Genomic DNA, 12,966 nt, shown 5'->3' with positions numbered 1-12,966 from the left:
ATTATGATCCAAGCAATGACGTAATTGACTTTTGTTTATCAACAAAATTAGTGACGTGACGGAAAAAATTAATTTAGAGATCAAACATTTGAAGATTCAAAAACAATAAAATGTCATTGCATATGATCTTGGTTAGTTTGTTTTTATAATTGAAACATATCATAAGTTATAATAAGTACTGATTTTTGTTAACAGAAAAGTATTTGAATGATAAAGAAGTAGAAGTAAAAATTTAATTTTCAGAAAGTAAAATAAGTTGACATTCAAAAGTTTTAGAAAAGTAAATTACGCACGCGCAGGTGGCAGGTGAATAATTTAAAATAAAAATTGGGATGATTTTTCTTTGAGTTTTTAATAAGCACATTAATATAAACTCTATATCGTACATCAAGTTATCTAATTTTACAGGAGAGCATTGGAGATCCAGAGATTCCCAGTCCGTAAACGGCGAAAACTGAACCTGCCAGAGGCTGTTCCTGCAGTTGAGTTTCACTGAGTTTGTCTTTAGCGGTGGTTACATAGAGAATATCTTTATTCGGACCACCAAAAGCAACACTAGTGACGTCAGTCACTGGCATTGCGATAGACCGCAGCATTTTCCCGGTCTTTGAATCAACTTGAAATACCTGAAAATAAAATTTAAATTAATACTTACGCTCTAAAAAATTAAAGAGCAAATAAAGTCATCATATTTTTACCAAACCGCCGTCATGATTAGCGACCCAAAGATTCCCCGCATGGTCAATCGTCATGCCATCAGCAATACCCTTTATGTTGTTCTTTTTGAGATCAAACAACGTACGTTTGTTATCTGCATAATTATGTTTATTAACTGATTAAAATAACTGCTACTTGTTGATAAAAAAAATAATAACGGATATTTGTTTGTCTTACAGATATCGCCAGTGGTGTCATCGTAATCGTAAACAACGATGTTGTATGCGAAGCTGTCGATGTAATAAAATGAATCGTTGGTATGACTCCAAACAAGACCATTACTGATATCCACTGGGCTTATCATTGTCGCTGGAGTACCATCGTATGCAAATCTGTACAACGAACCTTTACCAGAAATGGGAACGTAATTTTTCTCGCCCATAGTTCCGGCCCAAAGTCGGCCTTTAGGATCGACTTTTCCGTCATTAAATCTAGTGTCCTCGACACCGATGTCAACTTTGGAAATAATTTCGATCCTGGGATCTTTATCATCTGCTGTAGAATCCCAGAATACTCGCACTAAATCTGTTCCACTTCCAGCGAGAAATTCATTGTTTTTCCCATGTACAGGAACAGCGACACCGACTTGACCATTTTCTAATTTTAAAAAATGACTTTTTATTGCAACTAAACAAACTTTTGTTAAGATAAAAATTTAAATTGTTTACTTAAATAAGTGTGGGTTATTTTTTTTGTTACTGGGTTATAACAAAATATTTTTTGCCCAACGACGTCAACAAAATACAAAAGATTTTTTTTTTCATCCCAGTGAGGACCTTCGGCGCACATATATGGCCCGGCAATTCTTTCGATTCTCACATCTTTTGAACTACGGGAAAAAAATAACAAATTATGAATTTAATACTCGATCGAATAAAATTAACACTTAAAATTTTTCTAGAGTATACCATTTTCCAAACGCGAAAATAATTATCAGAACTATTGAAATAAATAAAACTGAAAAATCTTTCATTGTTAAGATTAATATAAATATTTAAAAAATTTTTGAATAAACTTGGTCGCGGACCGTTCGCGGCAATTTTAAAAACATCTACTAAATATAAAGATAGCCTAGTTTTTAAATACAGGAAATTTATCAGCTAGTGCAAATAATTGCTTTGGCATAATATTTTTTTAAAATAAAACTTGACTTACTTATTGAACGCTACTTCTTTATACGCGAAAAAAAAAAATTTCGTTATCACAACAAAAGACGGGACTACGAAAAGTTTCATGGTAAGAAAAATGATTAGCTTGCGGTAACAAATCAATTTACTATAGTGACAGATGAAATTGTGTCGTAATAAAAAAGTCGATTTGTTATGAGAACACACGATGTTAATTGCAACAAATCGTCGTATTTCAAAGCCGGCATTTATTGCCATAAGTAATCTCAGCTTATGAATACAGAAAATTTTTTCAGTGATAAAAATTCACTTCTCATTTTAACACAACAGTTTTGTTACAGTTTCAAATCATTGCTAAACAGAAAAAAGGGTTTCTTGGCACAAGAAAAGTTTTTCTCACCCTAGAAAAATTTTTTTTTCAATTCGTAATGCAGAAAATTTCTTAGAGCGAGTAAAAATTTTTTCGCGCCAAAAAATCGATTTTTTCTGTGCAGGCGCAACAAATAATTTGCTAGCATTGAAAAAAAATTTTGTTTCACATCAAATATTTCGTCGTCCTGCAAAAAATTTGTTACTGTAAGTTATCTTATCTTGTGGTTACGGAAAATTTTTTTCCGTTTACGTTCAATGGCGCCAAGAAAATAATTATCAGTCAAAAAATTTGAAAGATTGAAAGCGATAATTGTAAAATTTAATAAGCATTATAATACTTCGTATATTTGCAATTTCGAAACGAAATTATGGGCGTGTTCAGAAATACACTCTGAAGATGAAAAATTACCTATCCAGGTGTGATTAACACATTTGTAAATTTAAATCGCACCTCTGGTTCAACCAGAGGATATTTCTGAACGCAGGAGTTGAATATTTCTCTTCCAGAGCGTGTTTCTGAACACCCCCTATATTTATTTGATTCCTGATAGTGGGAAAATTATCATCAGCGCGCTGCACAAAAGATCTTTAGTATTTTATTGTAGCTGTCAAAGATAAAAAATTGTGTCAATGAGATAATCCCATTGTTTTTAAATTCACAAAATAATTCAAATCGTTTAATAAACATCCAAATTAAATTATTTTAGTATATTATTTGCCAAATAAATTACTTTTTTTACAGATTATTTTAAATCTGCGTTTAAATTTTCAAATCCACTTACCATAATCCCAACTAAGATAAACTCAATTATTTAGCTCTGTGCTAAATTTTATTATTGATATTTTTTAATACTTAACTTTAAAATTTTTCTAACCAAACAAAATAATTATTTACCTGATATCCATTATAATTTATGCAATTTAATTTTCGAAGCCAACTAAAGACCGCGTGTGAATGAACTCAATAATTTTTAAAAATTTAATTATTTTTGACAGTTCAATTGAGTATTGAATAATTAATTGTCATACTTCGGCAACAATTAATTACTGGATTTTGTCGTGGAGTTTAAAGTAAAATAATTAAAATTAATAAGTATTTCTTAATGATGTGATACCACGAAGACTTAAAATCACACAGCCAAGATTATAATAGAGAATCGGCAATTTAAGACGAACCTACACCTGATTATCAGCGCAATATCGACGCACGTTTATAAAGAGATTAAGTACGAATGCGGAAGAGATTATTGACAACCGCCCGCTTGATACAAAAGTTATTGCACTTATAAAATAATAATAATAAAATTTATTTTATTGAGAAAATTTTTAAATAAACATACATTATTATATAGATTTAATATGTAATTGATGTGAACTATAAATAGATTCATTTAATTCTACATGCAAGCATTGGAGATCCAGTGGTACCAAGACCGTGAATAGCAAAAACCGATCCAGCAGTGGGTTGCACTTTTATTTGAGCTTTGCTCAGCTTATCTCTGGCAGTAGTCACATACAGAATGTCTTTATTTGGACCACCAAAAGCAACGCTGGATACGTCAGTCACTGGCATTTTTACAGATCGCAGAACTTTGCCGTCTTTAGAATCAACATGAATTACCTGAAAACAAAATTAAAGATCACACTGATGCTCCAGATAAATTCCAGAGTGAGAAAAGTCATTTTTATTTTACCTTGCCTCCAGTATTGATAGCGACCCAGAGATTTCCTGCTTTGTCAATTGTCATGCCATCAGGAATACCCTTTATTTTTGTTTTTTTAAGATCCAACAATACTCTCTTGTTAGCTACATTATGAAATTTACATTCTAGTTAATAATAATGACTCATATTTGTCTGCTAAAAATTTTAACAAACATTTATTTGGCTTACAGATATTTCCAGTTGTGTCATCGTAATCATAGACAACGATATTGTAAGCCTGGCTATCTATGTAGTAAAATGAATCATTGGTATGACTCCAAACAAGGCCATTGCTAACGCTCACCGGTGTTATCATTGTCGTCGGAGTGCCATCGTACGCAAATCTGTACAAAGAAGCTTGATTTGGTGGGTCAGCAACTTTACTGTCAAGAAGCATCGTCCCGCCCCAAAATCGACCCTTGGGATCAACTTTTCCGTCATTGAATCTAGTGTCGTTGATACCAACGTCAACTTTAGAGATTATTTTTATTTTAGGGTTTCGATTATTGGTTCTGGGATTCCACAGCACTTGGACTAAATCTGTTCCACATCCTGCAATAAATGTGTTCTCTTTTCCGGCCACCGGGACTACGACACTCACGAGACCACATTCTAAAACAAATAATTTTTGTTATATTTTTATCATTATAAATAAATAAAGTTTTAATATATTTATACTTAAGTAAGCGTGAGTTGTTATTTTAGTTTTTGGATCATAGCACAAAATCTTTTGCGAGTTAATGTCGACAAAATAAAGAAGATTTTTTTCTGCGTCCCAATGAGGACCTTCAGCAAGAAGATACGGCCCAGTAACTTTTTCAATTTTTAGATTTTCCGTACTATCAGAATAATAAATAAAATATATATTTAAAAGTCCAGTACAATTAACATTAATATAATATACCGTTTTCCAAATGTCAAACTGATTATAAATAAATTTAAAATTAGTAAAATTCTCAAAGTCTTCATTATTTTATTTTATTCTTCAGGTAAAAGCAGTCCTTGAATTCACTCGTTACAAGCTTGGCTGCAATACAAAAAACTTGCGGAACTTAAAAAATCAAAAACTCCAGTGTATTTATCGAAAATTTTATCAGCTAATTTAAATAATTACCTTGTCAGAATATTTTACATTTATCACTTGCATGTAATTTATTAATTTATTTATCATCACGTCAACACTAGGAGTTAATTTACTGTAAATAACATCAGGAAAATCATTCTCAATTTTTTTTTCGAATCAATTGTTACAGAATAAAAACGTACAAAGGTTTTAATTCATAAAAAAATGACTTTCAACTGTCATGAGCAGATCAAAATTCAATCAATTAGTTAATTAATAAAAAATGAGAATCTTAATTGAGAAAAGGGGAACGTAATTGCAATCTCGCTGATATAGATTTAAAAAAAAATTACTCACAGTTGATATCACTTGGGATTTAAATGAAATTTATAAAACAAATTTCAGTAAAATCTTCATGTCAATTTTCTAATTCGAATTTTCAAATTTTGTAGGCTGAAATTTATTCAAAAAATTTAATTTAATTCCTGACTGATAACAACTGCAATTTTTTTAAAATTCTATATCTCGGTAAAATTACGACTCCGTTCTCCCTTTTTCAATTAAAGTTTTAATTTTTTTATAATTAATTAATAAAATTTGAATACGATTATGACAGCTCGTCATTGATTTTTTTAAAAAAGTGTGGGGCTCTGTCTGAGATCCCCTTTAATCCATTGAAAAACGATTTCTGTAATTTTTGAAATAAAAAATATTACAAACGCATGCGCATCAAGACCGCGAATTGCGCGCGCGTTTAATCCGCGATACTCGCGCCACGCATTTGGTTTGACATTTATGAACTCCCTCTGTCGGAATAACGGTGCTCGTGGTTAAAAAAAATATGCCGTGCCGGCGAGTTCGTCAGCCAACATCATCAGATCACGTGACCACCTCGTATTGATACGTGTCGTATAAGTGAGCCACGATTCGTTGGTTCTCACTTGCCAGCCCAACGTTTTCATCATTTTAGTGGAGATTATTCAGCCGCACACGATACCGTTCATACGAGTGACTCCAACTTAAGTTTAACATACTTTACTTGGCATTTGACGTTCAAATAATTATTTAAAAGTGTTTATAAGTGTCCCATAGTGTTGAAAAACATTTTCCAAAACACGGATTCACTATGGGGAGTAAGTATTTTATTCAAATAATTAATATTTATTTATTTCTATGTCATCGTTATATATTTTTTGGTTATTCAAATATGTGTGGATCAAGTGGTCAACATATTGGACACACAGTGATTCAGTATTTATAACTTGGTGTTAATTAATATCGTTACGTTTCAGTTAAATTTTTGGAGGTGATAAAACCGTTCTGCAGCATTCTGCCGGAAATAGCGAAGCCACAGAGAAAAGTAAGTTAAATAACTATTTTTGGGCTCCATTATTTTCATATTCAAACATACTGATGTTTACTGCTACTGTTAATTTGTGATAATAATTATTTATTAATTAATATTCTGCCCAATAAGATTTTATGGCTGATATTTAATGGCTTTGTTTATTCAAAATATTTATTTAATTTTTTTTTTCAGATCCAATTCAGAGAGAAAGTACTATGGACTGCTATCACACTTTTTATCTTCCTTGTGTGCTGTCAAGTAAGATTTTTTAAAAATTTATTTTTTTTTTATTTTCCAGAAAAATAAATTCCAGATGTTCGATTGAAATTTATGGTGACTAAAATATAATATTTTATTTGTAGATCCCACTTTTTGGTATCATGTCTTCAGACAGTGCGGATCCTTTCTATTGGATACGTGTTATCTTGGCGTCAAACAGAGGTACATTGATGGAGTTGGGTATTTCTCCAATTGTAACTTCCGGTTTGATAATGCAGTTGCTCGCTGGAGCTAAAATAATTGAAGTGGGTGACACGCCAAAAGACCGAGCACTTTTCAACGGAGCACAAAAGTGTAAGAATCATTTCTTCAATATTTATTTTTTAAATTGGCGGTATTTTACTAGACTAAATGTTTAATATTCCACAGTATTTGGTATGGTAATTACTGTTGGACAAGCGATTGTTTATGTTATGACTGGAATGTACGGAGATCCAGCTGAAATAGGAGCAGGAGTGTGTCTGTTGATCATCATCCAGCTCTTTGTTGCCGGTTTGATTGTACTGTTGTTGGATGAACTTCTCCAGAAAGGGTACGGTCTTGGAAGTGGTATCTCACTTTTCATTGCCACGAATATTTGTGAAACAATTGTCTGGAAGGCATTTTCTCCTGCTACTGTCAACACTGGTCGTGGTACCGAATTCGAGGGTGCGGTCATTGCATTGTTCCATTTACTGGCAACCAGACAAGACAAAGTACGAGCATTAAGAGAAGCTTTCTACCGTCAGAATCTTCCCAATCTCATGAATTTACTCGCTACCATTTTGGTATTTGCCATAGTCATATACTTCCAGGTAAAGAAATTTTTTAAATTTGAGTACGAAAAAAAAAAATTATTTAAAAAAGAATTCGGCTAATGGTAATTTAATTCCAGGGCTTCCGAGTTGATTTGCCAATCAAATCGACCAGGTATCGTGGTCAATACAGTAGCTATCCGATAAAACTTTTCTACACAAGTAATATTCCCATTATTCTCCAATCTGCTTTGGTCTCCAATCTCTACGTGATCTCTCAAATGTTAGCCGTAAAATTCCAAGGAAATATTATCGTTAATTTGTTGGGAGTGTGGTCTGATGTTGGCGGAGGCGGTCCAGCGAGATCTTATCCTGTGGGTGGTCTTTGCTACTATTTATCGCCGCCTGAGTCTGTTGGACACATTGTCCAAGATCCTGTCCACGCATTCCTTTACATTCTCTTCATGTTGGGCTCATGTGCTTTCTTCTCCAAGACATGGATTGAAGTATCTGGAAGCTCTGCTAAAGATGTAAGTTGTATTTGTTTTAACTTCCTTTTATATATTTATTATTTTACAAAGATAATTTTATTTTTATTGATACTGATATTTATTTTATTTAAATTTATTTCAACAGGTCGCTAAACAACTCAAAGAACAACAGATGGTAATGAGAGGACACCGTGACAACTCAATGATTCACGAATTAAATCGTTACATTCCAACTGCCGCCGCATTTGGTGGTCTCTGTATCGGAGCACTTTCAGTTCTTGCTGATTTCTTAGGAGCCATTGGTTCGGGTACTGGTATTCTTCTTGCAGTAACAATAATCTACCAGTACTTTGAAATATTTGTGAAAGAGCAGAGTGAAATGGGTGGAATGAGCACGTTATTGTTCTAAATATAATTAACATAGACTTTAAAGTGAAAGATTTTTTTTTTTTTTTTTTTACAATCAAGATATATCTTAAGTATAATTTATTTAAAAAAAATATAAATAATCCAAGCTCGGATATTAATGGCAGTGTGTTTTTGCTCTGTCGTTTATGAAAGACGTTTATTAATAAGAGAAAAAAAAACAACACAAGAATTAACGTCCAGTTATTAGTTTACTTATTAAAAGAAAAAAAAAATTTATCTTGATACACACTTGGGTGAGTCGAGGAAACTCGAGTTTTAGCCGCTCACGGCACGATCGTCTTCCTGATGATCATATAATAACACATACCATAATTCAAGACTTGATTGTACATAGAGTTTTATCGAAAGTCTCAATAAAGACAATCGATGTTTTTCTACTCGAGCTAGACAATGGCTCATACGAATGCGCGGAGCAGCGGCAATAGAACTTTCGTCGTAATCTTTATTTAAATGTTATGATGTTTGTTCAACAGTTTTATAATTATTATTATTATTATTAATTATATAGAGATATAAAATTAAAGCTCTCGGTGCATTCGTCAAGAATTTAAACAGGACGAGGTGCCCACCTTAGGGTAGATCGTTGAGCAATTCTGTAAAGAATTTACTCATCTTAGGTACCATCATTCCTGTATTATTATTGATAATGATACAAATTAAATTAATTCTGTCTCTTGTATTTTTAAGAGTGATTTTATTAAAAAAAAAAAAAATATATTTCATACCACAATTTAATTTTATTTAAATCACTTTCATTTATTTATTTATTTAAAAATTTCAATAGCTAAACATTTGTTATTTTTACATACGATATATTCATTTATATTATTATTATTATTTACAAATGTACACTAAAACTCAACTCCTGTTGTCATTGTAAAAAAACGTTGCGTAAACCATCCCCGTCTTACCGATATTTGCAATTAAAAATAGTCTTAGTGTATTTGTAAATCGTATAATTGGAGTCGCTGCTGGATCTGGATCTTCGTCTCTCCAACCAATACTCGCACCTTCGTTTAGAGTAAAGAGCGCTGGAGAAGGGACATTCTCATGCATGTAAGCCCACACGCATTCTTTCATTACAGTATTTATCTATGAAAAAAAAAGTTATTATTGACGGAAAATATTATCAAGTAAAATGTAAATGAATATTTATATTTTTTTTTTAAAACAAACCTGGTTGGGAGTGAGAATGGGTAAAACATCTGACAGACAATTGAGAGGTGTCGGCAGTAATTTTCCAAGAGCCATTACGTTGACAAGTCTGGTACCTTCTTTGATGTCCCAATTAGCGATCACCGTTGCGGCAATAGCACGCAGTAAAACTGAACAGTACGTGAGAGCTGGTCTGTGTCTAGCAGTCAACTCCAGTAGAGTCCAAAGAAGCGGAATGTCTTTGAACCATCGGCGAATCTGTAAATCTCTTTCCACGGTAACTTTTGTAAACTCTTCATCCGGCCACGGTAATCCGTTGTACATAACGTCAGGCGAGACTAGTTCAACAAGAAGCAAACTGACCATTGTCATGGCATCAAGATTTGGATACTGACTAAGCCCTTCGTTGGTACAACAAGCTTTTATGGCGTCCAGTAGGAGTAAACTATTGAAATCAATGGTATCTTTATCAAAATTATTTTCAGGTACGGATCTTCTTGGACCCTCGCCAATAATTCCGGCATGAAAGACCGAAGAATGTCGTTGAGCCAACATGACACTCGTTCCGTGTTTATGGTTTTGATGTAACAGCGAAAAATCTTTAGCTAGTTCATCAGGTTTAACTTTAGCTCCGAAATACTTTCCCGGTTCACCGTAAATACTGTTTTCAACAAGTTCGCGAATCGCGAGAACTCGCGCGCATGGAAAACGCGATGTAATCCAAGTTATAAGTCGATGGGCTATTTTAGCTCCGCGTTGTTTTTTTATGATGCTGTTTTCTGCTATGCAGATGAAGAAATAACGTATCACTGCTCTTGTTAATTTTAACGTCAAATCTAAACTGTAGATGTAAGTATTCTGTTCAGTGGTATGTAACAAATCTAAAGTATTTGCTATGTCATGAGCCAGTTCGGTGTCTTCGCATTTCATCATAAGAGTAGCGATTTGTTCAAGATTTGAATGTAACCCGCGGGAAATTAATTTTGATTTAAGAATTACTGCTCTGTCAGATTTTTCCCACTTAAGCAGCAACGATAAATTTTTAAATAATTGTCTAGCTTCAGTATCTTTTTCCTCACTCGTGTACTGAATATCTCTCAGGGCTTGATCTAGAGTCTGAGTAAAATATCCGTGACCGGACAATGGATTCTCTGGCTCTGGTTTTATTACTGGAAATATCACAATATTTTCAGCCACCAAACGAACAAAAGCCGCAAGATGAAAATCATCTTTTGAATTTCGCAGAGCGAATGAAGCTGCGGAAATAATAACATTTGGACTCTGAGCACCTAGAAGTGATATAAGACGCACAGCTGTCTGTACTCGCAGAGGTTGGGGATCTAAAAGTAAAGGTACAACAAGTGATAAATCTTGTTTAATGGATGTCATCAAGGCTATTCCCGCATTATGAGTCCCGTTCATTCGCATCAACAAATCTATTTCCTGTAGAATCATCTCCAGTATTTCCCGACAGACATTTTTAACAGTCAGAGCTGCGTTAACTCCATGGTAACCTACATTGCTTGTATTCAAACTGGTGTCAAGGAGAATGCTTATTATTTGCCAGGCTTCTTGTTCACACGCCAAAGCCAAGTGTACTGTCAAGTTTATCAAAACTTCAGGCTGATTGTCAAAATAGCTACACCAGTCCGTAGCAAATAATGCAAGACGTGGAATAACGTCTGGTCGTACTGGAAACACTAGAACACATTTTAAATTATTATTTTTTTACTTTACATTAAATACTTGTAATTTCAAATTTGTTTATTCGTTGACGTTGATGTTGGACTTACGAGTTTGAAGAACAACTGTCGTTATTACTTTAAGTAATAATTGCGAAAGAGACGCAAGCTTTAATAAATATGGTACTGTTGCTACTTTTTGACGTCTAGTCAAATCATCGTCATTTATATTTTCATTTAAACTCCACTGAAATAAATAATTAAGTAATTAGTATTATTTTATTTAAAAAAAAAATGGTTGTCATTGAAATTATTATTATTATTTTATTACTCTAAATAAATCAAGAAGAGCGTCTTTGATTTCATAAAAATGACTGCCAGCTAAATGTCCCAAAATTTCTTTTACTGACGTAAGCAAAACATTTTGTGAATTCTGAACACCGGTGATCGAAAAATCTTTTAATCCCCAGAGTAAAACTTTTTTTATAATTAACTGGGGAAAACAACTCCCGATGTGAGCTACAACCCAATCAAAGTATGGGCTGTAGTCGGCTATTGATTGGGTGAGGACATTCATACATGACTCTGCTTCACTGTCTGATAAATATTTTATACATCTTGCTGATAAATCGACTAAAATTCTTGTGGATTTAAATGACAGCCAATATTTCAAATACGCATTTATTCCGGAGTCTGGTAGCAAGTTTGCTCTTTTAGAATAACGCCAGGACAATTTACCTGCAGATGAATAAAAAAATTAATTGACTATTTGTATTGTTTAATTATAATTTTACAGGATAAAAAAAATACCAAGAAGATCTAGAGACCAACTGGCAACCAGAGGTGCCCAGGCTTGAGAATTACAGGAGACAATATCAATCAATGCTTTATGTATTTGAGGTACTGTTACATTCATGATCGATTCATCAACCAACGGAGAATTTGGGTGCATCTGTAAAAAATATATGTGGAAATCTTATCGTGTTCGAACAATAATTATAAGTATCATTAAAATCCCATGTCACTTTTATTGCGACTTCATCAGCAACTCAATCCCTTAAATTCTATCATCTAAACAATAATATAATAAATTGATAGTTTTTTTTAATGAAATTGACGGAATTTGAATGATTGAGTTGCTGATGAGGTCGCAATAAAAATGACAGAACGTCCGACATTTATCAATAATCAGATTCTAATTTTTTTTGTCCTCCCAGGGATTTTATTAATACCTAAAAACATGTTTAAATATTGGTATGTATTTGATATTTATTATATTCTAACCTCGACATGACGAATTTGACGATTTACCGCAACGAAAAATACTTTACGTAAATATTCTAAAACTGCTTCCCGAGCAGCAGGAAGATTTTTCAACAGCACCAATGCTCCAACTGTTACTTCATGGCAATTAGTTCGTTGACATTGCTTCACTGATTCTGGAATGAATTTCCTAACCTCTGCTAGTATTTCTTCTGGTGATAATGATACGTCTATAGCTTGCGACATTTTTTTTAAAATTCAAACTCTTTTAAATTGTACACAATAATTAATATAACAAAAATTACGAAACAAATTATTTATCATTTGTTATTTATTGTTATTGAAATTAAATAAAACATAGTGTAGGGTAGATACACTGCTTGCTGTCCTGACCAGAATGAAGAATGACAACAAGTGTAAGATTGAACAGTGCCGGCAACATTTCAAATTTCAACAATTGAAAGTTTTTTTTTTAAATCACTCTTGTAATTAAGAGCCAGTTTTTCAAACCGGGTTTAATTTTAAATTAATATTCTTGGTATTTCTATAAATAATATATAGATATACCAGCAATAATAATTCAAACCCGGTTTGAAAAACTGG

The 12,966-nt window shown here is 32.9% G+C and overlaps 4 protein-coding genes across 5 annotated transcripts; 1 reads left to right on the top strand and 3 right to left on the bottom strand.

Annotated features, from left to right (window-relative positions):
* Window positions 1-354: 354 nt before the first annotated feature.
* On the bottom strand, window positions 355-3,353 carry LOC130663641 (regucalcin-like). Of its 2 annotated transcripts, none has more exons than XM_057462988.1 (5): window positions 3,112-3,353; window positions 1,386-1,546; window positions 895-1,314; window positions 699-811; window positions 355-626 (listed from the first exon to the last, which is right to left on the bottom strand). In XM_057462988.1, exons 1-5 carry the CDS (start codon window positions 3,120-3,122, stop codon window positions 393-395), a joined length of 939 nt encoding a protein of 312 aa, XP_057318971.1. In that variant the 5' UTR covers window positions 3,123-3,353; the 3' UTR covers window positions 355-392. The 2 variants fall into 2 exon arrangements, with proteins under 2 accessions (XP_057318971.1, XP_057318970.1); XM_057462987.1 differs by lacking the exon at window positions 3,112-3,353 and adding an exon at window positions 1,626-1,777.
* Window positions 3,354-3,507: 154 nt separating this feature from the next.
* LOC130663640 (regucalcin-like) lies at window positions 3,508-4,972 on the bottom strand. The gene is made up of 5 exons (XM_057462986.1): window positions 4,824-4,972; window positions 4,598-4,758; window positions 4,109-4,531; window positions 3,911-4,023; window positions 3,508-3,837 (listed from the first exon to the last, which is right to left on the bottom strand). The coding sequence occupies exons 1-5, from the start codon at window positions 4,886-4,888 to the stop codon at window positions 3,604-3,606; spliced, it is 996 nt and encodes a 331-aa protein (XP_057318969.1). The 5' UTR covers window positions 4,889-4,972; the 3' UTR covers window positions 3,508-3,603.
* An 874-nt stretch (window positions 4,973-5,846) lies between these two features.
* Window positions 5,847-8,292, top strand: LOC130663638 (protein transport protein Sec61 subunit alpha). The gene is made up of 7 exons (XM_057462983.1): window positions 5,847-6,115; window positions 6,275-6,342; window positions 6,523-6,588; window positions 6,693-6,903; window positions 6,979-7,403; window positions 7,484-7,873; window positions 7,980-8,292. The coding sequence occupies exons 1-7, from the start codon at window positions 6,109-6,111 to the stop codon at window positions 8,241-8,243; spliced, it is 1,431 nt and encodes a 476-aa protein (XP_057318966.1). The 5' UTR covers window positions 5,847-6,108; the 3' UTR covers window positions 8,244-8,292.
* Window positions 8,127-12,784, bottom strand: LOC130663637 (integrator complex subunit 5). The gene is made up of 6 exons (XM_057462982.1): window positions 12,385-12,784; window positions 11,911-12,052; window positions 11,432-11,838; window positions 11,212-11,347; window positions 9,440-11,118; window positions 8,127-9,355 (listed from the first exon to the last, which is right to left on the bottom strand). Exons 1-6 carry the CDS (start codon window positions 12,607-12,609, stop codon window positions 9,122-9,124), a joined length of 2,823 nt encoding a protein of 940 aa, XP_057318965.1. The 5' UTR covers window positions 12,610-12,784; the 3' UTR covers window positions 8,127-9,121.
* Between the last annotated feature and the right edge of the window lie 182 nt (window positions 12,785-12,966).

Source organism: Microplitis mediator, chromosome 2 (genome assembly GCF_029852145.1).
Source record: "Microplitis mediator isolate UGA2020A chromosome 2, iyMicMedi2.1, whole genome shotgun sequence".
In the NCBI taxonomy this organism is placed as follows: Eukaryota; Metazoa; Arthropoda; class Insecta; order Hymenoptera; family Braconidae; genus Microplitis; species Microplitis mediator.
Note: the sequence above shows the minus strand (reverse complement) of the source record. Positions and strands in the feature narration are given on the sequence as shown.

What these genes read in the sequence shown, in the direction of transcription:
- LOC130663641 (XM_057462987.1), bottom strand. Translation starts at nt 1,690, where the DNA reads ATGAAAGATTTTTCAGTTTTATTTATTTCAATAGTTCTGATAATTATT. An exon ending in AATAACCCACACTTATTTAA is followed by an intron (nt 1,315 to 1,385) that starts GTAAACAATTTA and finishes TTTTAAAATTAG; the next exon opens with AAAATGGTCAAGTCGGTGTC. An exon ending in TGACACCACTGGCGATATCT is followed by an intron (nt 812 to 894) that starts GTAAGACAAACA and finishes ATAATTATGCAG; the next exon opens with ATAACAAACGTACGTTGTTT.
- LOC130663640 (XM_057462986.1), bottom strand. Translation starts at nt 4,888, where the DNA reads ATGAAGACTTTGAGAATTTTACTAATTTTAAATTTATTTATAATCAGT. An exon ending in AGTTTGACATTTGGAAAACG is followed by an intron (nt 4,759 to 4,823) that starts GTATATTATATT and finishes TTATTCTGATAG; the next exon opens with TACGGAAAATCTAAAAATTG. An exon ending in AACAACTCACGCTTACTTAA is followed by an intron (nt 4,532 to 4,597) that starts GTATAAATATAT and finishes TATTTGTTTTAG; the next exon opens with AATGTGGTCTCGTGAGTGTC.
- LOC130663638 (XM_057462983.1), top strand. An exon ending in TCTTCCTTGTGTGCTGTCAA is followed by an intron (nt 6,589 to 6,692) that starts GTAAGATTTTTT and finishes TTTTATTTGTAG; the next exon opens with ATCCCACTTTTTGGTATCAT. An exon ending in TTTCAACGGAGCACAAAAGT is followed by an intron (nt 6,904 to 6,978) that starts GTAAGAATCATT and finishes AATATTCCACAG; the next exon opens with TATTTGGTATGGTAATTACT.
- LOC130663637 (XM_057462982.1), bottom strand. Translation starts at nt 12,609, where the DNA reads ATGTCGCAAGCTATAGACGTATCATTATCACCAGAAGAAATACTAGCA. An exon ending in TTGGTCTCTAGATCTTCTTG is followed by an intron (nt 11,839 to 11,910) that starts GTATTTTTTTTA and finishes ATTCATCTGCAG; the next exon opens with GTAAATTGTCCTGGCGTTAT. An exon ending in CCATTCTCACTCCCAACCAG is followed by an intron (nt 9,356 to 9,439) that starts GTTTGTTTTAAA and finishes TTTTTTTCATAG; the next exon opens with ATAAATACTGTAATGAAAGA.